This window comes from Myxocyprinus asiaticus, chromosome 2 (assembly GCF_019703515.2).
Source record: "Myxocyprinus asiaticus isolate MX2 ecotype Aquarium Trade chromosome 2, UBuf_Myxa_2, whole genome shotgun sequence".
Classification (NCBI taxonomy): Eukaryota; Metazoa; Chordata; class Actinopteri; order Cypriniformes; family Catostomidae; genus Myxocyprinus; species Myxocyprinus asiaticus.
This window is the reverse complement of record NC_059345.1, coordinates 26,115,623-26,143,047: the sequence shown is the minus strand read 5'-3', so window position 1 is coordinate 26,143,047 and position 27,425 is coordinate 26,115,623. Positions and strand designations below refer to the sequence as shown.

General features: G+C 38.0%; 1 protein-coding gene across 4 annotated transcripts in view; it reads right to left on the bottom strand.

Annotated features, from left to right (window-relative positions):
* LOC127413637 (myotubularin-like) overlaps positions 1-25,966 on the bottom strand; it is a 43,763-nt gene extending 17,797 nt beyond the window's left edge. For 2 of the 4 annotated variants that reach the window (XM_051650926.1, XM_051650951.1), the window contains exons 1-3: positions 25,847-25,966; positions 15,965-16,053; positions 955-1,027 (exon numbers count right to left, since the gene is read on the bottom strand). In XM_051650926.1, coding sequence (XP_051506886.1) covers positions 955-1,027; positions 15,965-16,030 — 139 coding nt within the window. In that variant the 5' untranslated portion in view covers positions 16,031-16,053; positions 25,847-25,966. The remainder of the gene's footprint in view (positions 1-954; positions 1,028-15,964; positions 16,054-25,846) is intronic. The other 2 variants (XM_051650932.1, XM_051650942.1) reach the window with 2 other exon arrangements.
* Positions 25,967-27,425: the final 1,459 nt, after the last annotated feature.

The following is a 27,425-nucleotide window of genomic DNA, read 5'->3' as shown; positions in this document are numbered from 1 at the left end:
TGATCATAATCTTGACCAACCGTTTTAGAGATTTCGGTCTTTCCCCATTCAAGTAGATAGAAGCTGCACTTGTATGCTGCTTGTTTACATAGAAAAATAGCTGAAGAGCGTTCCAAAGATGGCTGCCGAGTGGCCTGACTTGCTAAAAAGACTTTGATTTGAGCTGTAAAGTTGTTAAAATCATAATTTTTACAGTCATTTTAGGGTTAGTTGACATTACATCGTCATGGTAACGAAGTTGTAAATTGGTTATAACTTGACACAGAAAAGGTTAGCAAGTGATTTTATCACACTAAAATCATGTTAACACACATTGTTTACATCTTGTGGTTATGCTTTTGAAATAGTATTTTAATGTTTACAGATTGGGACCTTTCACTTCCATTGTAAATGCCTCACTGGAACCCAGATTTTTGCTTTTTTTAAAGAAAGGGAGGGGCAAGTAATAATATATATTTTTGGTAATCAAAATTATGGCACAAATGCTGGCGACTGATCTTAACTTGTTTTAAACCCGGATTATTCCTTTAAAACATTGATGTGAACACACTAAAGGTGCACTATGCTTTTTAAACCATTTTTACACCTAAAGAAATTAATAGTATTCTTGAAAAATATCATTCATTTGATTTTACACTAACATGAGAAGATGAATTTTATCTTCTAATTTTTATTGGAACTCTGTATTGACCAATTTGCCGTCAGAACCAGAACTTTCTGCTTTCTATTGCAATGTAATGCTATAATCTACCTCTTCATATGTATTCAATTCAACGACATATAACTGAATAAAATAAGAACTAGAACTGTGAATATAAGGATTGTCAAGTTATAAAAAAGTGGAATAAGTACTGTATAATCTTATATTTTAAAATATACTAAGGATAACCAAAAGGCTTACTGAGATAACACACATTAATTCATTTTCAATAAAACACAAACACACTCACTCACCAATCACTCTCTCTTCTCCGGGCAGTAAGGCAACATCTGCCAGTGGCTCCATCTTCAGGCTCTCTCTAGACGCCTGTCAAACATGCAGGAACATTTGGTTGACTTGGGTACACACTCCCCACCCCTCACACTCACACATCTCTCCAATAAGAAAGATCAGAATTATTTTCTACACTACTCAACATAAATACACTACAAACCAATGCAAAGGGATTGACCAGTCCACATTAATATTCAATGGCATCTGATCAAAGAAAACATTTCTGTAACAAATGAGAGCGAAAGGAAGTAATGGAAGAGGAAGCAGTGAAAAGAGGAAAAGAGAGAGGAGGAAAAAGTCTTCTTTCACCCTCTGTCTATGAGCACCAGCCAGATGCTCGTGTGTGTTTGTGTGTATGTCTGTATGTAATTGTGTGGTCAGGGATCCAGATTGTTTTTCCCTGAGCTGTTTTACTGCTGCCAGTTGAAGTTTAGTGAACTGGAATGCGAGCTAAGAGTGCCATTCACTGCATGTAGTCATTTATTCTGTCGCCCCTTTGCTGCTGTTCAATGTTTTGCACGCTGCATAGCAGAGGGCAGAGTAAAGCAAAGGTTTCTGGGTTAGGGTCTGGCCCTTGCTCTCTTGAGATGACAAACGGAGCAGCCAAACACACAGACACGCACACATGCACAATGATATTAGCTGGGTGATAGCTAGAGAACTAACCTAGCTAACAAATAGCTCAGCGTGTGTAAAGAGGCTGACTACCACCCCTGGAGTCGCGAGTTTGAATCCAGGGCATGCTGAGTGACTCCAGACAGGTCTCCTAAGCAACCAAATTGGCTCGATTGCTAGGGTGGGTAGAGTCACTTTGGGTTAACCTCTTCGTGGTCGCTATAATGTGGTTCTTGCTTTCATTGGGGCGCGTGGCGAGTTGTGCATGGATGCCGCGGAGAATAGCGTGAAGCCTCCACATGTGCTATTTCTCCGCGGTAACATGCTCAACAAGCCACGTGATTGACAGTCTCAGACGCGGAGGCAACTGAGATTCGTCCTCCGCCACCCGGATTGAAGCAAGTCACTACGCCACCACAAGGACTTAGAGTACATTGGGAATTGGGCATTCCAAATAAAATAAATAAATAATAAAAAAGGCTGTTTAAGACATCTTAAGTTGGCAAACCACAAGCAGGCAAACCTGCACCAAAGGACAGGTCCAGTGACAACAAGTGACATACAGACAACAAACCTATAAAAAATACCAGTGATTGCTTGAAAAATATAGGGTAAATGGGTCGTACTATCATGGAAATGATACCCGAACAGCATTAAGCCCACCAAAATCTGTTTTCAGACATTTTATTTTTATTTTATCCCCTTTTCTCCCAGTTTGGAATGCCCAATTCCCACTACTTAGTAGGTCCTTGTGGTGGTGCGGTTACTCACCTCAATCTGGGTGGCGGAGGACAAGTTTCAGTTGCCTCCGCTTCTGGTACAGTCAATCCACGCATCTTATCACGTGGCTCGTCGTGCATGACACCGCGGAGACTCCACATGTGGAGGCTCATGCTACCCTCCGCGATCCACGCACAACTTACCACGTAACCCATCGAGAGCAAGAACCACTAATCGCGACCACGAGGAGGTTACCCCATGTGACTCTAGCCTCCCTAGCAACCGGGCCAATTTGGTTGCAAAGGAGACCTGGCTGGAATCACAAAGCACACCCTGGATTCGAAACTAGCAACTCCAGGGGTGGCAGTCAGCATCAATACTCTCTGAGCTACCCAGGCCCCTTAGACATTTTTTATTTATATTTCCATAGTTTACATGAAAAAACAGTTTTACATGTCAATTCCAACCATTTCTAAAATATTAAATAAAAACATATGTGAAAAGTCTGGAAAGGGCTTAAACAGTACATCATGGGTGTTCCAATTAAGCCCAATTTTTGATTAACTGAAAAATATCAAAATATTATTGTTCACAATTGGTAAAACATATCCAACATGACTGGTAAATTGTGCCCGACCGATATAGGCTATATTAGCCTTTCACCGATATATCGGTATATTTTACCGATATGCGCCGATATGAAAACTTTTGTTCAGAACATATAATGCAGAAAACAATGCTTTAGAATTGGTGTCATAGCATAGTTTGTCCAGCAGAGCGCGCTCCATTGTTTACAGAGCTGAACTGACGGTTGCTCTGGAGACAGGGCAGAGTTCAGCGGTGTCATCATGGTAAGTTGTTAACTAGTTTGTTAAATACATACTGGAAAGTTAATAAACAATGACCCCATCATTTTTCCTTTTCAATATAACTAATATAATGTTAACCTTGTCCCTGACATCCATGTCACTCATGTCTGTTTGCTCTTAGCCAGCTATAGATTGTCAGTGCAGTCAGTAATGTAGTAGATTGAAAGGTAAACATCAGAGCATCTTTTTGCAACTCAGCAGACAATGGTGTGGTGGTGGATTGTGTCAGTTGAGTGTTGATTTCACACTATGTTGTTAACTAGTTGGTGAGACACAATGCTGGAAAGTCAGATAAACAACGTCCGTCTTTTGCTCTCCGTGACAACGAGCTTATAGCTAACTAGCTAATCACTTAGCTACTTTCATTGTTGTCAGCTGAGTGGAAGCTAATGTGTAAACATGTATTCACCAAACTGTTTTGTTCAGGATTCACAGTTTGGTACCCCCTTCAACCGAACAATTCTAGTCATTGTGTTGTAATATTTAAAAGTCTGGTTTTCCACCGTTGAAAGTTTCCCCTGAACTTGTATAGCAGAATACGGTATAACACCGATGCTGCTGTTTATCTCTCGACTCTACAGTATTAATATAGTCAGCATTTGACTGATACTAAACAGTAATACTGATGTTTATTTAGCTATTTATTTTATTTTTATTTATTCTTTTTTTTTTTTAATGGTCAGCATTTGACTGATACCAAACAGTAATACTGATGTTTATTTAGCTATTTATTTTATTTATTCTTTATTTTAATGGTCAGCATTTGACTGACACTAAACAGTACTGATGTTTATTTAGCTATTTATTTTATTTTTATTTATTCTTTATTTGAATGGTAAGCCACTGACTGATACTAAACAGTAATACTGATGTTTATTTAGCTATTTATTTTATTTGTATTTATTCTTTATTTTAATGGTAAGCCATTGACTGATACTAAACAGTAATACTGATGTTTATTTAGCTATTTATTTTATTTTTATTTATTCTTTATTTTAATGGTCAGCAATTGACTGATACTAAACAGTAATACTGATGTTTATTTAGCTATTTATTTTATTTTTATTTATTCTTTATTTTAAATGGTCAGAATTTGACTGATACTAAACAGTACTGATGTTTATTTAGCTATTTTTAAAAAAAAAATTATTCTTTATTCTAATGGTCAGCATTTGACTAATACTAAACAGTAATACTTATGTTTATTTAGCTATTTATTTTATTTTTATTTATTCTTTATTTTAATGGTCAGCCATTGACTGATACTAAACAGTAATACTGATGTTCATTTAGCTATTTATTTTATTTTTATTTATTCTTTATTTAAATGGTCAGCATTTGACTAATACTAAACAGTAATACTGATGTTTATTTAGCTATTTATTTTATTTATTCTTTATTTTAATGGTCAGCCATTGACTGATACTAAACAGTAATACTGATGTTTATTTAGCCATTTATTTTATTTTTATTTGTTCTTTATTTAAATGGTCAGCAACTGACTGATACTGAACATACAGTACTGATGTTTTTAAGCTATTTATTGTATTTATTCTTTATTTTCTCAATGTTCATTTCTAGAATTTGTTGACAATGGATAATAATGTCAAATATTCTTTGATAAAAATATTTAAGAAAGCAGCCTTCTGAGTACCTTTGCATAGTCATATCTGTGCAAAATCGGTGCACAATCCACATAGAAAAGATCTGTTTTCATTCCAGCTCAAAAATGAACTATATCGGCCACCATATCGGTACTCAGTGAATTTACCCTCTCTAAAATCGGTATTGGTATCGGTCTCAAAAATCCCATATCGGTCGGGCTCTACTGGTAAACATAATTTAACATTTACTACAACAAAATAATTCATTCTATTTTATGTCACATACATCAGAAGGTAAACAGTAAATGTAGTTATTGAACAGATTAAATACATTTATCACCAGTAACACATTTTAAAGATGCATTAATTACATTTTATGCATTTATCAAATTTTTAAGTTTATATACATTTTGAAGTAATATATTTATTAAAAAAAAAACTTAATGAACAGTGGCCATCTAACGAAAAGGGAACATCTAATAAAGCAATGAGCCAAAAGAGGCGATGCGCTACAGTGATTTTACCACGGGTAAGGGGCAATCTTAGGCTCTGCCCCAAATGGCTCACTTGATGTGGACTTGTCGTATTAATGGACTTGTGGACTATAAGGGATTAAGGCCAAAGTATACTTCAGTTGTCCGTATTGCTGATTGGAACGTGAATGGTATGTGTGAATTACTTAGGAGCCATTGGCTCCTTAACTGAAACATTAAGGAGCCAAATGGCTGTTTAGTCACCAAATCATATAATTGCTCGATTTAGAATGTTGTTCAGAAACAAGATAGAAAGCAGATGAAAAGGAAGACAGCTGATAAGCCATTAATCGGAGGTTTAATAAACAGTATATATAGTTTTGAAGATACGTAAGTTTGCATTCCCCTTTTGACTCAATGTTCACACACCTTACCATAATTTATACAAATATAAGAGATTAAAAAAAAAATATTTAGTACTGCCCTTCAGAATCTACATTACAGATATTTACATAAAGCATAGTATGCATATAGTAGTGTGTTGCCTTCTTGAGCATCAATGAAAGCTTGCACCTTGTGTTATAGTTGTATGTGTGTCCCTCAATTGTCCTAAGTGTCAAAAGCTGGATCTCATATATATCTATCTATATATACGCAGTACTGTGCAAAAGTCTTAGTCACATAAGATGTTTCACAAAAACATTTGTCTTAAGATGGTTATTTATATCTTCAGCTTTAGTGTGTCAATAGGAAATATAAATGTTAGACTCCCAAACATTACTTTTGCAAATAGAAAAGATTAGAATAGAAGAACAGGGAGCCCTGCAACAGATGTCATGGCCCGCACAAAGCCCCCCACTGGACTTCATGTCTGTCTGAGATTAGATACAGAGACAGAAGCAATTGAGAGCCTAAATAGAAGAACTGTGGCGAATTCTCCAAGAAGCTTGGAACATCTTATCTGCAAACAACCAAGAAAAACTGTGTCCAGGTGTACCTAGGAGAACTGGTGCTGTTTTAAAGGCAAAGGTGGCCACACCAAATATTGATTTAGCTTTTTTATGTTTACTGGACTTTGTATAACATTAAGTGATAAATGAAAACTGTTTATTTCATTGTTTTTTAAGAAATTCTCACTATGCAACATTTTTCACAAGTGCCTAAAACTTTTGCACAGTACTGTGTATATATATATATATATATATATATATATATATATATATATATATATATATATATATATATATATATTAATTATAAAGAAGCCCAAATTACACTTGGGACTCCTATTTTGAAATGTTTGTGATCCTAGTTGTGAATACACAGATGAATGAATGATTCGCTGAGAATGTGACTCTGATTCAAACTGCTAACCTGAGCTCCTGAGTTTACACCCTCAGTTCTTTTCGGGCGATTCATGAAAAAGACCCAGTTCAAAAGAGTCATTTGGTCAAGACTGGGTTTGTTGTTGCTTGTGGTGCAGCTCATGCACCTGCCATTGCCTGTACTAAAGAGTATCAAAAAGCAGTTGTAGTGCACATCAGAGTTTTCGCAAAGAAATTAGGGTGCCAGCCAACGTGTCTGGGAATGACAAAGTTTATTTTGCACTGTAAACATGATGAACTCTGCATAATAATGCAACATAGGCTGATAATGACACAATCAAGTCAAATTAACAATAAATGTTTGTTCATTATAGCTGCTTTTTCAGAAAAAATAAAAAATAAAATAAAAGGAAGTCATGGAATTAGTGTCTAATTTAAAAAAACATTCAACAAAAGGGGCGAAACATAACAGCTAAACTGCAATTTGCCACATCTCTTTTAGTTTATAAATAAATATATATATTTAAAAAATCGTTAGGTTGTGTCATATAATTTCTAAGGCCGAAACGATTAACCTACGTTATCGACAACATCGACAATAGAAAACTGTCGACAAACATTTTCATTGTCAAATAGTCGTTTGATCTCATTTAACGTAACATGAGATCATATGAAACTCTAATGATGGCGCAGAGAGCAACACTGCAGCTCACGCCTGACTGAGGAGAGGAAGAAAACACAGCTCACAGTCCAGATGCACTCTAAACTTTCCAAACAGCTCCATTTGGAAGACCCATTTGCGACCGAGCTTCCTGGCTGATGTCTTGAGATGCTGCTTCAATAAAAGTTTTGTTGTTTTTGTTTGTTTGTCCTGTGTTTAGTAATCTTTTTCCAGTCAGTTTTACCAGAGACGAACTGCTGAACATTCGACAGCATATACCAGTCAATCTTTTCCCGGATTTTGAATATTTGGACATTTTGTTTGACATTTCAGTTGGAGGTGCGGCTGTGCTGTGTTTAAATGTGCTATGAAATGCAGGCGAGGGAGACGAGCAGGCACGCTGGTCAAGCTCCATCGGCGGGGCTTTCGAACAACGCTGCTGAGCATTCATCTTGCGAATCTCCGCTCTCTCCCTAACAAAACGGACGAACTACATCTCCTCACCCGCACAAACAAGGACTTTTCAACATCTGCTGCCTTGTGCTTCACAGAAACCTGGCTGAGTGAAGCCATTCCGGACAGCGCATTACATCTGCCAGGCGGTGGAACATGCTTTTACATCAATTAAAGTTGGTGTACAGATGTAACAACGTTAAAGAAGATGTGCTGTCCTAATTTGGAAGCGCTCTTTATTAACTGTAAGCCTTTCTACTCGCCACGGGAGTTTTCCTCATTTATTCTGGTGAGTGTGTATATCGCACCAAACGAGTGTTTGAATGCGGCACTGCAACAACTGGCTGATCAAATCACAGACACCGAACCACAATACCCGGACTCAGTTATTATTATTCTTGGGAATTTTAACAAAGCAAACCTCACATGTGAATTGCCCAAAAAAACAAGTTTTCAGCTAACGGCCCTGCATCAGTGTGGAGTGGCATGAAACAACTTACAAATTACAGGACTCCTACCCCCAACCCTGTAGGGAACCAACAACTGGCTGACAACCTGAATGTGTTCTACTGCAGATTTGAAAGGCCCAATCTCACACCCCACACCCACTCTGACTTTCACTTCACACAAACACCAACACCTCCTGCAACCCCCCCTCCTCCACCCTCCTGCTACTCAACCTGCACTTAAGATCTGTGAAGATGATGTGAGCCATGTCTTTCGACTACAAACGATAAGGAAAGCACAGGGCCCAGATGGCATTTCACCTGCATGTCTTCGATCCTGTGCTAACCAGCTGGCCCCCATCTTCACACAGATCTTCAATAGATCACTGGAGCAGTGTGAAGTCCCATGCTGCTTCAAACGTTCCACTATCATCCCCATCCCAAAGAAACCAAAAATCACAGGACTTAATGACTACAGACCTGTTGCCCTAACGTCTGTGGTCGTAAGAGACTGGTGTTGGCCCACTTGAAGGACATCACTGGACCCTTTCTAGATCCCCTTCAATTTGCTTAGAGCAAATCGGTCTGTCAACATGGGATTGCATCATATCCTGCAACATCTGGACAAACCAGGGACATATGCAAGGATCCTTTTTGTGGACTTCAGTTCGGCTTTCAACACCATCATCCCAGCTATTCTCTGGACTAAATTACACCACCTCTCTGTTCCCACGTCTATCTGTCAGTGGATTACCAGCTTTCTGACAGACAGGCAGCAGCTTGTGAGACAGGGGAAATTCACTTCCAGCACCTGTACAATCAGCACTGGTGCCCCCCAGGGATGTGTGCTCTCCCCACTACTCTTCTCCCTCTACACCAATGACTGCATCGCCAAGGACCCCTCTGTCAAGCTCCTGAAGTTTGCAGACGACACCACTGTCATCAGCCTCATCCGAGATGACGATGAGTCTGCATACAGAAGGGAGGTTAAACAGCTGGCTGTCTCGTGCAGTCAAAACAACCTGGAGCTGAACACACTCAAAACAGTGGAGATGATAGTGGACTTTAGGAGGAACACCCCAACACTGTCCCCCCTCACCATTCTAAACAGTCATTCAGGTTCCTGGGCACCACCATCTCACAGGACCTGAAGTGGGAGACCCACATTGACTCCATTGCGAAAAAGGCCCAGCAGAGGTTGTACTTCCTTCGCCAGTTGAGGAAGTTCAACCTGCCAGAGGCGCTGCTGATACAGTTCTACTCAGGGGTCATTGAGTCTGTCCTCTGCACTTCAATAACTGTCTGGTTTGGTTCAGCTACGAAATCAGACATCTGAAGACTGCTGAGAGGATTATTGGTTGCCCCCTGCCCCCCTTCAAGAGCTATACACTTCCAGAGTGAGGAAAAAGGCTGGAAAAATCACTCTGGACCTCACTCACCCTGCCCACTACCTTTCTGAACTGTTGCCTTCTGGCCAACGATTCAGAGTTCTGAGCACCAGAACCGTCAGGCACAGGAACAGTTTTTTCCCCCAGGCTATCCATCTCATGAACAGTTAAAACTGCCCCTTTGAGCAATAATTAATGTGCAATACACAGCTTAGTCTTTTTATATTATCCAACACATCCTACCTCTTCTGCCATTACATTCCCTTGCACTGTACATAAACAATTTGTATTTAGATTTGCACTACATATGTGTGTGTGTGTGTGTGTGTGTGTATATACAGGTGCATCTCAATAAATTAGAATGTCATGGAAAAGTTCATTTATTTCAGTAATTCAGCTCAAATTGTGAAACTCGTGTATTAAATAAATTCAATGCACACAGACTGAAGTAGTTTAAGTCTATGGTTCTTTTAATTGTGATGATTTTGGCTCACATTTAACAAAAACCCACCAATTCACTATCTCAAAAAATTAGAATATTTTGACATGCCAATCAGCTAATCAACTCAAAACACCTGCAAAGGTTTCCTGAGCCTTCAAAATGGTCTCTCAGTTTGGTTCACTAGGCTACACAATCATGGGGAAGACTGCTGATCTGACAGTTGTCCAGAAGACAATCATTGACACCCTTCACAAGGAGGGTAAGCCACAAACATTCATTGCCAAAGAAGCTGGCTGTTCACAGAGTGCTGTATCCAAGCATGTTAACAGAAAGTTGAGTGGAAGGAAAAAGTGTGGAAGAAAAAGATGCACAACCAACCGAGAGAACCGCAGCCTTACGAGGATTGTCAAGCAAAATCGATTCAAGAATTTGGGTGAACTTCACAAGGAATGGACTGAGGCTGGGGTCAAGGCATCAAGAGCCACCACACACAGACATGTCAAGGAATTTGGCTACAGTTGTCGTATTCCTCTTGTTAAGCCACTCCTGAACCACAGACAACGTCAGAGGCGTCTTACCTGGGCTAAGGAGAAGAAGAACTGGACTGTTGCCCAGTGTTCCAAAGTCCTCTTTTCAGATGAGAGCAAGTTTTGTATTTCATTTGGAAAGCAAGGTCCTAGAGTCTGGAGGAAGGGTGGAGAAGCTCATAGCCCAAGTTGCTTGAAAACCTGTGTTAAGTTTCCACAGTCTGTGATGATTTGGGGTGCAATGTCATCTGCTGGTGTTGGTCCATTGTGTTTTTTGAAAACCAAAGTCACTGCACCCGTTTACCAAGAAATTTTGGAGCACTTCATGCTTCCTTCTGCTGACCAGCTTTTTAAAGATGCTGATTTCATTTTCCAGCAGGATTTGGCACCTGCCCACACTGCCAAAAGCACCAAAAGTTGGTTAAATGACCATGGTGTTGGTGTGCTTGCCTGGCCAGCAAACTCACCAGACCTGAACCCCATAGAGAATCTATTGGGTATTGTCAAGAGGAAAATGAGAAACAAGAGACCAAAAAATGCAGATGAGCTGAAGGCCACTGTCAAAGAAACCTGGGCTTCCATACCACCTCAGCAGTGCCACAAACTGATCACCTCCATGCCACGCCGAATTGAGGCAGTAATTAAAGCAAAAGGAGCCCCTACCAAGTATTGAGTACATATACAGTAAATGAACATACTTTCCAGAAGGCCAACAATTCACAAAAGTTTTTTTTTTATTGGTCTTATGATGTATTCTAATTTTTTGAGATAGTGAATTGGTGGGTTTTTGTTAAATGTGAGCCAAAATCATCACAATTAAAAGAACCAAAGACTTAAACTACTTCAGTCTGTGTGCACTGAATTTATTTAATACACGAGTTTCACAATTTGAGTTGAATTACTGAAATAAATGAACTTTTCCACGACATTCTAATTTATTGAGATGCACCTGTATATATATATATATATATATATATTAGTGTATTCTATATATACTTTTTTCTTTTCAATATTTATCTATTTTTTATTCAATTTTAATTATTTTTTTAAAAGTCTTGTTGCTGTTTTTGTATTGTTGTGTACTGGAAGCTCCTGTCACCAAGACAAATTCCTTGTATGTGTAAGCATACTTGGCAATAAAGCTCATTCTGATTCTTATTCTGATATACACATAATTTTCCTTCCTCATGATGCCATCTATTTTATGAAGTGCACCAGTCCCTCCTGCAGCAAAGCACCCCCACAACATGACAAGTGCCCCATGCTTCACGGTTGGGATGGTGTTCTTCAGCTTGCAAGCCTCACCCTTTATCCTCCAAACATAACAATGGTCATTATGGCCAAACAGTTAAATTTGTTTCATCAGCCCAGAGGACATTTCTCCAAAAAGTAAGATCTTTGTCCCCATGTGCACTTGCAAACTGTAGTCTGGCTTTTTTATTGCCATTTTGGAACAGTGGCTTCCTCCTTGCTGAGCAGCCTTTCATGTTATGTCGATATAGGACTTCTTTTACTGTGAATATAGATACTTGTCTACCTGTCTCCTCCAGCATCTTCACAAGGTGACTTGGCTGATTTCTTTTGATTTTCCCATGATGTCAAGCAAAGAGGCACCGAGTTTGAAGGCAGGCCTTAAAATACATCCACAGGTACACCACCAATTCAGTACACCTCCTATCAGAAGCTAATTGGCAAATTTTCTAAAGGCTTGACATCATTTTCTGGAATTTTGCAAAGCTGCTTAAAGGCACAGTTAACTTAGTGTATGTATACTTCTGACCCACTGGAATTGTGATATAGTCAATTAAAAGTGAAACAATCTGTCTGTAAACAATTGTTGGAAAAACTACTCATGTAATGCACTAAGTAGATGTCCTAAACGATTTGTCAAAACTAAAGTTTGCTAATATGAATCTCTGGAGTGATTAAAAAATGAGTTTTAATGACTTCAACCTAAGTGTATGTAAACTTCTGACTTCAAGTGTAAGTATCTTTTGTCTTTACTGCACTCGCAGAAGTATAACCAAGTGAAAAAAACCACACTAATATATAAAATACACTTATATTTAAGATGCATTCTCTTAAAGCAAGTCTAAATATCTCATATGTTGCTTCTCAAGTAAATGTATCTTGTTTTAAGGATTTTTAGACCATTTTAAATGGAAAACAAGACAAAAACACTTGACAACAACAGGATTTTTTGCAGTGAAGTTTTTACTGAATTAAACTTAATAAAAAGTATGTTTTTCCTTTAATTCAGTGAATGTCATTTAGAGGTATTTTTAAAAGATGATTTTGTCCTCTTTACTGTTAGCAAGTACGTTTAATACATTCTTTTAAGTCGGTGCACAAGCTGAACATCTGGTTAAGAGCTAATGATTAATCATTGCAATAATCGACTGAATAGTCTAATTGTTCTAATAATCGTTAGATTAGTTGATTATCAAAATAATCGTTAGCTGCAGCCCTAATAATTTCTCACCTTGGCTAATTTCCTTGGCTCTTTATTTTTATAACTATTTTCCTCAGATTTTTCACAGCACAAAAGCGTTTTGTTGCCAAAGTGAAGTCAAATGTGTCCAGTGTTTCTCTACAACTTGAGATGCACATAAGAATTTGTTGGACATTGTGACATTGTCAAAAAATGGTAATCATGGCTAACGGAAACCCTGGTGCACATGCGTCAAATACGTTCCTATTCGCTCAGGGTCAAAAATGTAGTGAGGGTGCAACCGTGTGCAAGACGACCCAGATCGCAGAAAAATATAGTAAGAAAAAACCATCTAGAATTAAAATATATTCACTAAAGTAAAACACCACACAAAAAATATCTGCTCGTGTACAAATATAATTTGCTTTTCTTATTCAAACTCCTCATGCACATCTTGGTTTTTGTGCTACTATACAATTTAAGCCCACCTGAAAGAAATGCTAATTTACAAAACACTAAATGATGAAAACATTTTATGGTTTATTTATGAGTTATACAGAATGAAATACAATAAAAAAATGTAAAGAGAGCATGGTTAACATGCTTGATGCTTTGGCAGTACACTACATTATGAAACCAATCCACTGACCAGGCCATGTGATCTGTTCGCAGCATCAATAAACTCTTTCTATTTCAAAATAAAGGGTAACTGTTGTCAGACTGATTTTTCAATACATGCACAGACCAAACCATTAATCTCTTAAATTTATGTAAATTGTGCATAGTAAGCAAAAAAACTGACTGGTTATGGTCATTGTATTAATCGTCTATTTATTCACAACATCTCTCCTCAGTATAAGCGTTATTATTGCACTTTACACAGAATTTATAACATTTACATGTATTCATTTGGCAGACGCTTTTATCCAAAGCGACTTACAAAAGAGGAAAACATAAGCGAATCATCTTAAGGAGACAGTGGTATGAAAAGTGCCGTATTACAAAGTTTCACTAGCATCAGAATAGTACTCAAAACAGAAAAAAAGTGCAACAGGAATTTTAAGAAATTTTTTTTTTTTTTTTTTTTTTTTTTTTTAATGACTGGTTAAGTGCTCATGGAAAAGATGTGTTTTTAGTCGTTTTTTGAAGACAGAGTGTGAGTCAGCTTCACAGACAGAGTTGGGAAGGTCGTTCCACCAACATGGTATGATGACGCCGAAAGTCCGGGAAAGTGGATAATAAGGATATAAGGATAATGTCCTTATAAATTGAAAGCGCAAAGTAAAGCAAAGCAGAGCTTGTATAGTCAGAACAATCCAGGAGAAAACTGCATCTTCTGCCTTCAGACATCAACATCAGCACAACGGATAATGCACATCTAATCTGCACTAAAATAAATGAGTAAAGAAAGCACAAAATACACATGGCTGTAAAGTTTTCCATGTTGTAGTGCCTGTTGTATGCATCTCGCTGTTGAGTAGCTAGTTAGTTGACTTCTTCGACGCGCTACTATGGTCAACCGGAAAACATCTATTTCACTTCCTCAGTTGACGTCCTTCATTCAGCTATTCGATTATGCATGATGTCATGTATATTTGGACAGAGCGATGAAGACTGTAGCTTGTCTATGCAAAAACCTGTGGTAGCTTGATTATAACTGCCCATGTAAACGTACTCGGTCATTAAAAAAGAAAGAAAGAAAGACACTGAGCGCAAACACTAAGGTCAAAGAGACAAACAGAGGCAATCACAGAGACAGATGGATGGTCCTCTCTACAAAATTCTCTACTTTCTCTACTTTCTAGCTGTCCTTGGGGACCCAGTGAAAACGGAGGGTCAGGTTCTGCTGCCTATCACCTGCCAGGTGTTACATTTCCACAAACATATGTATAGAACAGCAGTCTCCTGGCTCAAGCCCCAGTGGCGTGCCAACTCCCTGTCTGCCCGGCATCCCCACTGCCCACTGAGGTTTAATGTGCCAAGCCAGTCAGTGCATACGTAAGTATGTTTGAAGGCAGGGAGGAGGCACTCTGCTTTTTAAGGAAATAATCTAATGTTTTAGAACACACAAGTTCCCATTTCCATTAAGCATATTTTTTTACATTTACCAACAAGAAATATGCACAAGCATTACGAATCAGCCAATAAATGACACTGAATAGATATTCTGGACTGATTTTACACCTTGGTCATGAAGTCAATGAAACTCAATCAAACCCATTTTACTTTGATAATCGAATGTATTTCCAAGTGAAACAGGATATTCAAAAAGAAAAAAATGTATCCACTGGGAATTGTATCATGAAAAGTGGGAGTTGCATATCAGAACAGAGCCAGCTGGTTGAATAGAGGGGGTTGAAAAGTACAAGCCGAAACATACTCTACACAAGTACATGAACACACACGCTTCTAGCGACGCAAGTTCAATTTCGTGTGTTGTTGCGTTTCAAAATGTGTCAGACCACCATTCCTAACACAACAAGTACGTGTTGCATTCTCAGCATTGCCGCAAGGGCGATACATTAGTGGGAACTGACCACTTCTAAGGTGAGTTTTCTCTTTCATGCCACCTACTGTCAAGGTGGAACAGCAGTTTGTAGAGAAGGAAATAAACCTATATAATTATAGCAACTTACCTGAATAATTACACATGCAGTTTAATAGAACAGACTTATGAAGGTAACTCTATTGCCCCCTTGAGTTCTGATGTTTGTTACCTCCACAGTAACATGAGAACGCATGTCAACCGGACCATGCATTGGCAAGCGTTGGTCTGGTTGAATTCTATAGCATCTATATGTCTGCTTGATACTATAGGAAAGGAGGGCAAAGGGCAGCTCTACTGATACCAGTGAAGTGCATTATTTATTAATGCAGAAAATGAAAGTCTAACTCTCCAGCAAAAGCATTGAACACTAACAGGATAATGTAGCAGAGAGAAAAAATCAGAAAAATTCTGTTATAGTTAGGACAAGAGCAAGGGGGGCAAGACACAAATACAGCAGGCTTCACTCACATTTTGGCTGGAGCTGTTCCTCAGAGGACTGGAGTTGTAAGGTGCTATAGGACCGGAGGCCATCATTGGGTCTGCTTCTTCCACCACTACTAAAAGAGTGAGGCATTTAATTTAAATATTTTTTATGGGGTTCATGCATTTTAATAATAAGACATCAAAGCTGACAGCGAAGTGTAGTGAGAAAGAGTGAATGAGATCGGGAACAACGCAGGTCAAATTTGAACCTGGTTCCCATGAGAATCCCCAAAAGCCCTTATATGTCATGAGCATTAGGGCTGTGTTCAAAATATTGATATGACTATATATTGCCATGTTCTCATTGCCAATGTGCGTATTGATTCAGCTGCGTCAGAATTGATATTATGCAGCACTTTGAAAGTTCGAATGTAGCCTATAATGTCTATCACGGCAAGCAAGTTGGCTGTTTTAATCACCTGAGCAGTAGTAGACCACCACATATAAATTGGATGAGACTCTTGCTACCGCCAGCAAAATTAAAATCTAAAATCTGTGCACTTTGGCTTTTTGCCTAAAACCGGCAGTTGGGAGTATGACATGACTCGCGCGGTGTCCAAATACTGCAAAACTGAAGTACTGCGTAACACGACGAACCTCCATCTACCAGTACTTATGTCAAGAAAAGGCAGCAGATATGTTCTTCTTTTACTCTCAACCAGGGTATGAAATTAACCAAAAGGCAGGTACTTTTTGAAGAAATGCAGGTAATTTAGCTAATCTTTCCACCGACCTGTAGGTTTTCAGGCCCAAAATATGATCAAGAAAATATGTATGTTTTCATATCGTTCGATATCGATATTTATTACAATATACATTTCATACCATTAATGGTGGAGGAAATGCATTCCACATGTTTGTTAGACCTCAAGATGAATGTAAACATAACTTATTTGTTTACAAGTAAACTCCAGAGTAAGCTACCTTTAAATTATACTCCGTTTAGGATTTCATCAGATGTGTGTGACCTCTTTTTGATGAAGTTTCACCAATTTCATCATCTTTATCAGACGTATGCCTCCAGTGAAAGACTTTCTTGTGACGCTATACACTCCAGCTCAGTAAGTGGCAGTAATGCAGCATAAGCTGGATTTCCAACCGCCTATAAACATCACAAGAAGAAGAAACACTTTCTTGCCTGTGACAGTGCTATGAATAATTGAAAAACGTTTACCTAAATAGTACCTTAATAAACAGCAATCGTGTTGGTGTCAGAGTTGCTGTTGTGTTGAATCAATAACTGTATTGCATTGCCGGTGCTGTCTTATTCGGTACACAACGGTATCGTATTAGTCGGATAGCTAGCTAGTGGCTACCAAGCCTTATTACCTGTTTTAATGACAGAAGGGCTATGTAGCCACTAGCTGATTTCATGACTGTGATACAGTAAGCTAGTTGTGTGTATAACTTTGCCGAACTGCTTGTGTTTTTAGCAAGACACACCTGATCCAATCCTCTAGATGTAGAACATAGGCTAAATATCGATAATTCCTCAAATTATCAAAAAACTTGCCTTGCCTAAATTCTGAAGAACAGACGAAAGTGGTCGGTGTATGTATCTGATTAGCTGATTCTTCAGATGTTCAATGGCACTCTGTTGCTCATGAGCGCAGCCAGAGCGCTTCGCACAGAACGTGCATATATAGTCAGCTTTCTTCTCTCTGTCAGTGGCCAGCAAACAGTTTTCTTCTTTATGTGAGTGCTGCAAATGATCTCAGGCCATCTCAGGAGGTGCTCTGAGTTTAAATTAGGGATGGGCATTTTGGTCATTTTGTCTACTCGAGTACTCGGGACTAATTATTCGGTACAATGACATGTACTATATATGTCTGACAAACATCTTTGTCTGCTGCATTGCATCTTGTTGTTCCAGTGTACTGTCTATACATTATTATAGGCTGTTATAAAATAATCTGTTACAAAATGTACAAAAGACTGCATAATCAAAATATAATGCATCATATTTTGTCATGTGAAGTTCACTGCCTAACTGATTGAAAGAATGTGCACAACACGTGTCTGTCTGTTCTTCCTTCAGGTTATCGTAGTAATCTTAGTAAGTGTGCATCAGTTTTTCTAGTGACTGTCTTAACCGTCTATTTTCAAATCGCGGTTGGCTTACCAGGACACGCCATAACCATCGCGTTTTTAATATGTGTGTAATGTTGAAGTTCAGTTTTGAAGATGCTGCATTCTGTTCCATTTAGCTGCGCTCTGTCTAGCTGTTTGAAACACTCGTCTGCTGTATTTGCGCTGCTTCAGCATGTTGAGTCCACTGCCACACGCCTGGTGTGTGAAAATCTTCAACTCCCATTTCGTTGAGATGCAGGTGTGTTACGTCATGCAAACATTTTGACACCCAGGGCAGGCAGGATTACAATCAGGGACAAACATTCACTTTTATTAAATAATATCCATTAACGAGTCAAAGTTCTAACATTAAAGGATAATAAAATGTGTTTAGCAAACATTTTGCAGAGAGACGGTTAAGTACACTCTCTTTTGATCATCGTAACGATAGCATAGTCATATATCAGTCTGGTTGCTATGAGATGTCTCTGACGATCAATGTACCCCTCAAAACCACAACGTAATCGATCTCAAAATTAAAAATAATCTCCCATTTTGACTCTTGTGTTTAGTTGTCAGGTAATTGTCACTGAATTTCAAATTATGTGAAAAGTCATTTCATGCATGATCACCATCGATCATTTTCATGATCGATCATTGCTGCCACGTACAATTACTCGAGTACTTGTTCCCATCTCTAGTTTAAATCACTCTGAATCCAGCAGTTCGCATTTTACTGTACATGAATTGTGAATAGCCTTTATACTGTATATCTGAATCAGATAAAGCTGGCTGTAAAATCGAAGTGGCTGGTAAAAGTGCGTCAAAAAAGTAAGTTTCGTACCCTGCTCTCAACCGAAGTGTGGAAAATGCCAAAGATCTGCAGTGGAGGCATCGTGGATATCACATGCGAGGGTGAAGTGGACTAACAACATTAAGAAAACACAACTGCAGGCTAATATGCCTTTTCACTTGATCTTAGCACAGCATATTTTGCACTGCCAGTAACCTGTGACCCTTCCTGTGGCCTAAAATATGGGCTAAATGATTTCTATTAAATTCACTAATTACAGTTTCATGTAATGATTATTATACAACTCTCTATATTTCCAGAATATGCGCAAATACAGGAAATACGCTTTTGTGCGTCCTCTCTCTCACATGCAGCAGCGCTTGGTGAATCTGGTGTGAGCGCACGAAGTGGACGCATTTTTTCCGACATGTGAATATCACTCTACTGCACCTGTGTTAAGAGAGCGATGCGATAAAACTATCACACCTATTTATAAACAACAAAGCTGTCAACGTTGCAAGCACGTAACGGAGAGATCCAGGTTTGAAGCCTTCTTCATAAGTCATAATACACCACCTTTGACAAGAACTGCAGAAATAGCAAAAATGCTTTGTGTAATGCTACCTGCTGCAGGATGAAGAGAAACGTTTAAACACCTGTTACAGCTCTCTGGAGCACTTTTTGACCTATACAAGTATTCTCTGCCATGTGAATCAGTCAATTTTAATATGTAATAATATACCAACATAAAAATAAAATGGTAATATAAACACTATACTATTAACAATATACATAAAATGAAAATATATTATCTGTCTTTAAAGTACATGGGTCAGCCAAAAATGGAAAATCTACATAATCTAAAAATAAAAAAATATATCTTAGAACTGTAATACTATAATATATTTGTTTGTTTCATGTGGTTTTGAACATACCAAACATTTTGAACACATCCAATTTATTTGTTTAATAACTAAAATGTCAGTTCGTACAACCATCAAGTAAAAAGTAGTATCATATTTTCCTTGCACCTGATTCAATTTTTTTTAGATATATATTTTATTATTTAAATAAAAAAATAATTGTTCAGGTAGAAGTAATTTTAATAAATACTATTCATTTTTATGTCATGAATATTATGATTTTTTTGGTGGGTTGTTCCATCTGACATTTGATATCCTGCTGGGACATGCCAAATGCAAAATTTTCAGGGATGTAGACATGTTTCTAGAGATGACACGTGTGAAGGTGTGGGGTTGTTGATTCATTTTCATATGTTGATAAGTCTTTAATCTTGATAAAAGTTCACATTTATGTTATTTGTCAATGACCCACATACAGTATTAAATAAACAGGGTAATTTCTCAGGATTCGTTAGAATTTTTATTCATTTTGTTAACATTAAACAGCCATTTTACTGCAAGTTTTAGAAAACACAACAGCAAAAAAAAAAAAAAAAAAATGATAAGCACATCACAATGCTTAATGTCGAGCCCTGTAATCTAAAAGCTCATCCAAAACATACATTCCATCCAGTTTTCCGAGCTAGGAACAAAAACCGCAGTTGGAGATGAAGAGGGGCCTTCAATAATATCGTTTATCGCAATTATTTCTGGGACAATATATGGTCCAACAAAAATAGTTATCGTGACAGGCCTGATTAGGCCTATATACAGTTTTAGTGTGTATATATATATATATATATATTATATATACATATACACACACAGGTGGCCAAAAGTTTGGAATAATGTACAGATTTTGCTGTTTCGGAAGGAAATTGGTACATTAATTCACCAAAGTGCCATTCAACTGATCACAAAGTATAGTCAGGACATTTCTGATGTAAAAAAACAGCACCATCACAATTTGAAAAAATTCATTTTTGATAAAATCTAGACAGGCCCCATTTCCAGCGGCCATCACTCAAACACCATATCCTTGAGTAATCATGCTAAATTGCTAATTTGGTACTAGAATACCACTTGCCATTATAATCAAACACAACTAAAAGCTATTTGGTTTGTTAAATGAAGCTTAACATTGTTTTTGAGTTGCCACAATATGCAACAGACTGGCATGTCTTAAGGTCAATATTACGTCAAAAATGGCAAAAAAGAAACAGCTTTCTCTAGAAACTCGTCAGTCAATGATTGTTTTGAGGAATGAAGGCTATACAATGCTTGAAATTGCCAAAAAACTGAAGCTTTCATACAAAGGTGTACACTACAGTCTTCAAAGACAAAGGACAACTGGCTCTAACAAGGACAGAAAGAGATGTGGAAGGCCCAGATACAACTAAACAAGAGGATAAGAACATCAGAGTCTCTAGTTTGAGAAATAGATGCCTCACACGTCCTCAGCTGACAGCTTCATTGAATTCTATCAGCTCAACACCAGTTTCATGTACAACAGTAAAGAGAAGACTCAGCGGTGCAGGCCTTATGGGAAGAATTGCAAAGAAAAAGCCACTATTGTCATTTTTCATGCTGTTAATGTCCTGACTATACATTGTGATCAGTTGAATGCCACTTTAGTGAATAAATGTACCAATTTCTTTCCATAAGAGCAAAATCTGTACATTATTCCAAATTTTGGCCGCCAGTGTGTGTGTGTGTGTGTGTGTGTGTGTGTGTGTGTGTGTGTGTGTGTGATATATATATATATATATATATATATCTGATATTTCGGTCTACCTCTAGTACTACCACCATACTTTCAAGTCATCATAATCCTCACCACAGCCAAGAACACATAATGTGATACAGAAACAATGCTTCTGTGATAGGAGAACAATTCATGTTTATAAAAAAAAAAATTCATTAGGGGAACTGTTGCATCTCAGGGCTCTAGACTGCGACTAAAACGGTCGTAAGTGCAACCAAAAATAATTGATTGCGACAATTTAAAATCTAGTCGCCACTGGCAACAGTCGGGTTGTGTGCATTCATATGTGGTTTTGTCAGATATCATCTTGTGATTTACTGAATACATCTTTAGAGCGCACACCACCATGCGATTATCTAATCAGCCAATCGTGTGAAAGCAGTGCAGTGAATAAAATCATGAAGATACGGGTCAGGAGCTTCAGTTAATGTTCAAATCAACCATCAGAATGGTGAAAAAATGTGATCTCAGTGATTTGGACAGTGGCATGTTTGTTGGTGCCAGATGGGCTGGTTTTAGTATTTCTGTAACTGCTGATCTCAAGGATTTTCACACACAACAGTCTCTAGAATTTACTCTGAATGGTGCCAAAAACAAAAACATCCAGTGAGCTGCAGTTCTGTGGATGGAAACAGCTTGTTGATGAGATAGTTCAACAGAGAATGGCCAGACTGGTTTGAACTGACAAAGTCTACGGTAACTCAGATAACCGCTCTTTAAAACTGTGATCAGAAGAATATCATCTCAGAATGCTATTCTGAGATGCAGATTGGCGCTGTTTTGGCAGCACGCGGGGGACCTACATAATATTAGGCAGGTGGTTTTAATGTTGTGGTTGATCAGCGTATATATATATATATATATATATATATATATATATATATATATATATATATATATATATGTGAGATCCATCTTTTGACACTTAGGACAATTGAGGGACTCATACACAACTATTACACAAGGTGCAAATATTCATTAAAGCTCAAGAAGGCAACACTACAATATGCATGCTATTCTTAAAGTAAATATCTGTAATGTAGATTCTGAAGGGCAGTACTAAATAATAAAATAATTGTATCTCTTATTTGTATAAATTATGGTAAGGGGTGTGAACATTGAGTCAAAAGGGAATGCAAACTTACGTATCTTCTCAACTATATATACTGTTTATTAAACCTCAGATTAATGGGATATCTGCCATCTTCCTTTTCTTCTGCTTTCTATCTTGTTTCTGAACAACAATCTAAATTGAGCAATTATATGATTTGGCAACTAAAACAGCCATTTGGCTCTTTAATGTTTCAGTTAAGGAGCCAATGGCTCCTAAGTAGGGCTGGGCGATATATTGAATATTAACGATATAATCAAGATAATTTTGCTGACGATGTAAAATTGACGATGATTTTAATGTGCTTTCATTTGGCCATTAAGTTTCACAAAGAGTGCATCAGTAGACTAATTTCACAATCCTTCAGGGCTGCACAATTAAACAAAATAACATTAAAATTGCAAGTTGGTCATATGTGATTATTAATCCACAAAAGGCTGTGATTTAAAGACAGATAAATGGTCTGTGTGTGATTCAGAACAAACCAGTGACTCGCTGATCAGTGTGCACACGAATGGCGGCACTCACAGATCAGTTCACGTGCACTGTGAAATCAAAGTAATACAGGTTCAAGGGGGCGCCTGGGTAGCTCAGCGAGAACTGATGCTGACTACCACCCCTGGAGTCACGAGTTTGAATCCAGAGTGTGCTGAGTGACTCCAGCCAGGTCTCCTAAGCAACCAAATTGGCCCGGTTGCTAGGGAGGGTAGAGTCACATGGGGTAACCTCCTCGTGGTCGCGAATAGTGGTTCTCGCTCTCGATGGGACATGTGGCAAGTTGTACGTGGATCGCACAGAATAGCATGAGCCTCCACATGTGGAGTCTCCGTGGTGTCATGCACAACGAGCAACGTGATAAGATGCGCGGATTAACTGTCTCAGAAGCGGAGGCAACTGAGACTTGTCCTCCGCCACTTGGATTGAGGCGAGTGACCGCACCACCACGAGGACCTAAGTAGTGGGATTTGGGCATTCCAAACTGGGAGAAAAGGGGGAATAAAAAAATAAAAAAGTAATGCAGGTTCAAGCGTTCGCGCAATTCCAAACATTAGTAACAGTTACAAGTTATTACACAAATCTACAAACGCGGCACAGAATGGCACAAAAGGAGGAGATTACAGCGTTTCATGAAATGCAGAACATTGTAAACTGTCAAATACACATAGACCTTTTTCAGAGACTGTGATGACGCGTTTCCGCCTTATTTAGCAGCGTAAATCTAGCAAAATTTTTTATATGATCATTTTTGTAAATATTGAGTGTAAGTTTATAACATTATGCTTTGTGTTATATTACCCTGGAATCAGTTTTAAAAAATGAATTACTACAGCTGCGAGGGGGTTTCTATTACAGTTGCTGAGTGACAGTAAATTTGGCATCTTTTCTCATCTGACTCTTAATCCACTGCTAACTATTTTTTTTTCTTCTTCTGGAAAGTCATTCAAATGTAATAGTGGATTTTTTCTTTTGGTCTTGGAGCAAATGGGTAAGTGAAAATAATATTTGCTGTGGTCTCCCATTCACCGCTGTCAAAGTTTACCCTGTAAACGTTTACTTCCGCATTCCAAAAAGTGAGAAAAAGGTCTGTTGTCTTTTCTGAGTCGAAATAAAAGCTCCTTGTGAAGTAAATACTGCAGCACTTTTGGTGTCAAAATAAAAGCCCCCAGATGAAGATGAAGAAAACAGGACATAAATATGTTACTTTTGTATAATGCAAATCTAATAATCAGAATAATAATGATAATTCAACATTATAATAACCTGAAGTGTCCCACAGTAATAATTGAGTATTATGCAATGTTCAAGCTGGGTTTCGTCGAAGTAGCTTTGCACAGTAAAAACATTTGAAGATAAATAATGCTTTTTATTAAGCTACTATTTATCATTGTGTATGAAATATAAAGTGCATATCAATGAAAATGATTTAATTTCATTCTCCGTTGTGTTTATTTAATGAAAAATGAATTATTCGATTTTTATTTAATGTCTTTAAAATATTTAATCAACTTGGCTACAATGGCTGTTTGGATGAAATGATGGTTCCTCAGATTAAAAAAATCAAAACACTTTTAAGCCATTTTAGAGCAAATACATAAGTCTCGAGATATATATAGAATATCGTCAATAGACTGAAATATATCGAGATATAATTTAAGACTTATCGCCCAGCCCTACTCCCAAGTCTACTTTTTTAGTCTGGAGCCCTGCATCTACAGAACATTAAAAATAAATTTACCTAATGACAACACGACTCTTTCTCTCTCTCTCTTTAACTGCTTATTTGGTGTTGACACCAAACATTTATCTGCAATAAATTGTATACAGACCACATCCTAACCAGAGCCTGGGTTCACTATTTGGCCTAAATATAGGCTAAAATACTCGTCTGTACTGAACTGTTGTGCAGAAAACACAAGTTCAGAATTCTGAGTCATTGTGGGGCAAATATAAAGCTCTGAAGAACACTTGATGGCATGACACATGACATTACTGGTCAAAGATAGACATGTAAATGATTACAGCACCACAGAGATATTTATAATCATGACAGGACGCTGTGTCTTTGGGGTGAGGGGACATTTTCACGGACTTCATCACTGCTGTCTAGTAAACTTGCAAGCATATCTAATAACACAAAAGCAAACGCCTCCATGCGATCTAAAGAGTTTAAATGGAAAGTTAATGATACACAGAAAAATACTTTCCACGGTGACTTCAGTGACATGAGAGATATAATCGATCAATCTTTCACGAGCCCAGGGCAGTTCCCCTTTCTCCATAGTTACTCCATAACACTGTCACCCAGATGCTTTAAACAGCCAGATCAACCATAACAAAGAGCAGCTACACACTTTCAATAACTTGTGTGATGATGCTATGGAAAATGAAGATCAGTATTAAGCTGACCGATATTTATACCCATCCATCCCTTTGTACAGAGTCACACAGTGACAGATCATGACATACACATCATAACGCTTTGCAAAGGTGTAAAAAGTCCACTTTTATAACTTCTAGCGCTTTCATCGGTGCCACTTCCACAGCGAATGTATTCCAGCACAGGAATGAGAACAGGAAATAGCTCGGGCCTATCTTTATGCCAGTTCTCAAGTGCTACTTTAAGCTCAGATGCCGCTCTAAGCAGCGCTAAATACAGACTAACCCCAGCCGAGAAGACATAACGTGCGAGCTGTGTAATCTTTCGTTTGCAGATGTGTTTACTTACCCAGAAACTGCAATTCTCCGTTGCTGAGATCGCCAGTCTCTTTTGCACAGCCGCAGGAAGCGCTCAGCCCGAGTCACGTGACAGCGGTCGTGGAGCCCATTGGCTACTTGTCAAATCATGTACTGCAAGGAATTAAGGGAGTTGTATTTTTTTTATCTCATTTGTAGAAAAGGACTGATTTCCTTACTTCCATTGACATGCACGACAATAGCATCCTAGATAACATGGATCAGCCCTGATGAAAAAAACTGGATTGCTGGTCGCCAGCATATGTTGTGTTGCCAAAGGATGCTGGCGTGCTGGTGTCCCAACTAGGCTTACTTGATTAGTCTTCTCCGGAACACAAACAAAGATTTTTAGAAGAATATTTCAGCTCTGTAGGTCCATATAATGCAAGTGAATGGTTACCAAAAATGTGAAGCTCCAAAATGCACATAAAGTCATCTTAAAAGTAATCCATAAAACTTCAGTGGTTTAATCCATATCAATTACACTTCCTAGTGCCATCTAGCCTCTGTGCATGCATCAAGCTCTAGGAAGTGTAATCGAGCTTGAAAACAGGAACGTACCTACAGACTGCAATGACAAGTTGCAGTGACGTGCACAGACCTTTGCAGGGGCAGGAGCGAAAGGACATGGACAGAGTTTGTAGTGTCGTCAATAGTTGTTGTTGGGGGGGGGGGGGTTTGCACCCCTGCAGCCCCCATTCTGTGCAAGATGTACTGTGCAAGATGTGCAGTGAAAAATAAGTTATATTTTGGTCTTTTCAATCCGACTGGATCGCATCAGAAGACATGGATTAAACCTCAATTGAATATATAAGCTTGATAATACTGAACATTGGCAAAGCATATTTCCTTGAGTGTGAACACACAAAAAAAAAAATCCCTGCATCAAAACTAATAACCATGTATGATCTTGCGGATCAGTGTGTCCTAATTTGCAGGAGCAGCATTCTGCTTACATGCCTACATTGTACAACTGAGCATTTGATTGGTAAAGATTTCCACTCTCGTATAGAGTGTTTCATAGTGGAATTATCTCACTTAATCGACCGCCTGTTGCTTTTGATTTTTGCTTTGGGATAAAGTGGCACATAACTGCTGATCAGTTTCCCCAAGCCAAATCCACACCTTAACGATAAGTGAAATGTAAAAAACTGACTCTAGATTAGTGGTTGCGGATAACATCTTCCGACATCTCTTGCTGCATTCATGTGCAGAGAAAAAGCCATAAATGTTTGTACATTAGAAAAAAACCTTTTCTTAAATGGAGGCAGTTTAATTTGTGAATTAAATCATTTTTATTTGTTTTGGGATCATTAAACATGATTTCATCTAATATATACAGTATTGGACAAAATCTCAGTTTATGCAGGACGAATATTTTCTAATTGTTAAATCCATGGTTAAACACTGCTGTACATATAAAGAGTGCATGCACAACACATGATCTTTTGATGCATATAAAGTCCAGATTCACTTTATGCTGCTTTAAAAATATCAAGGAAAAACAAAAGGGGCACATGGGATCTACTAGCATAATAATTATTATATAATTAACCACAGTCCTTTATACT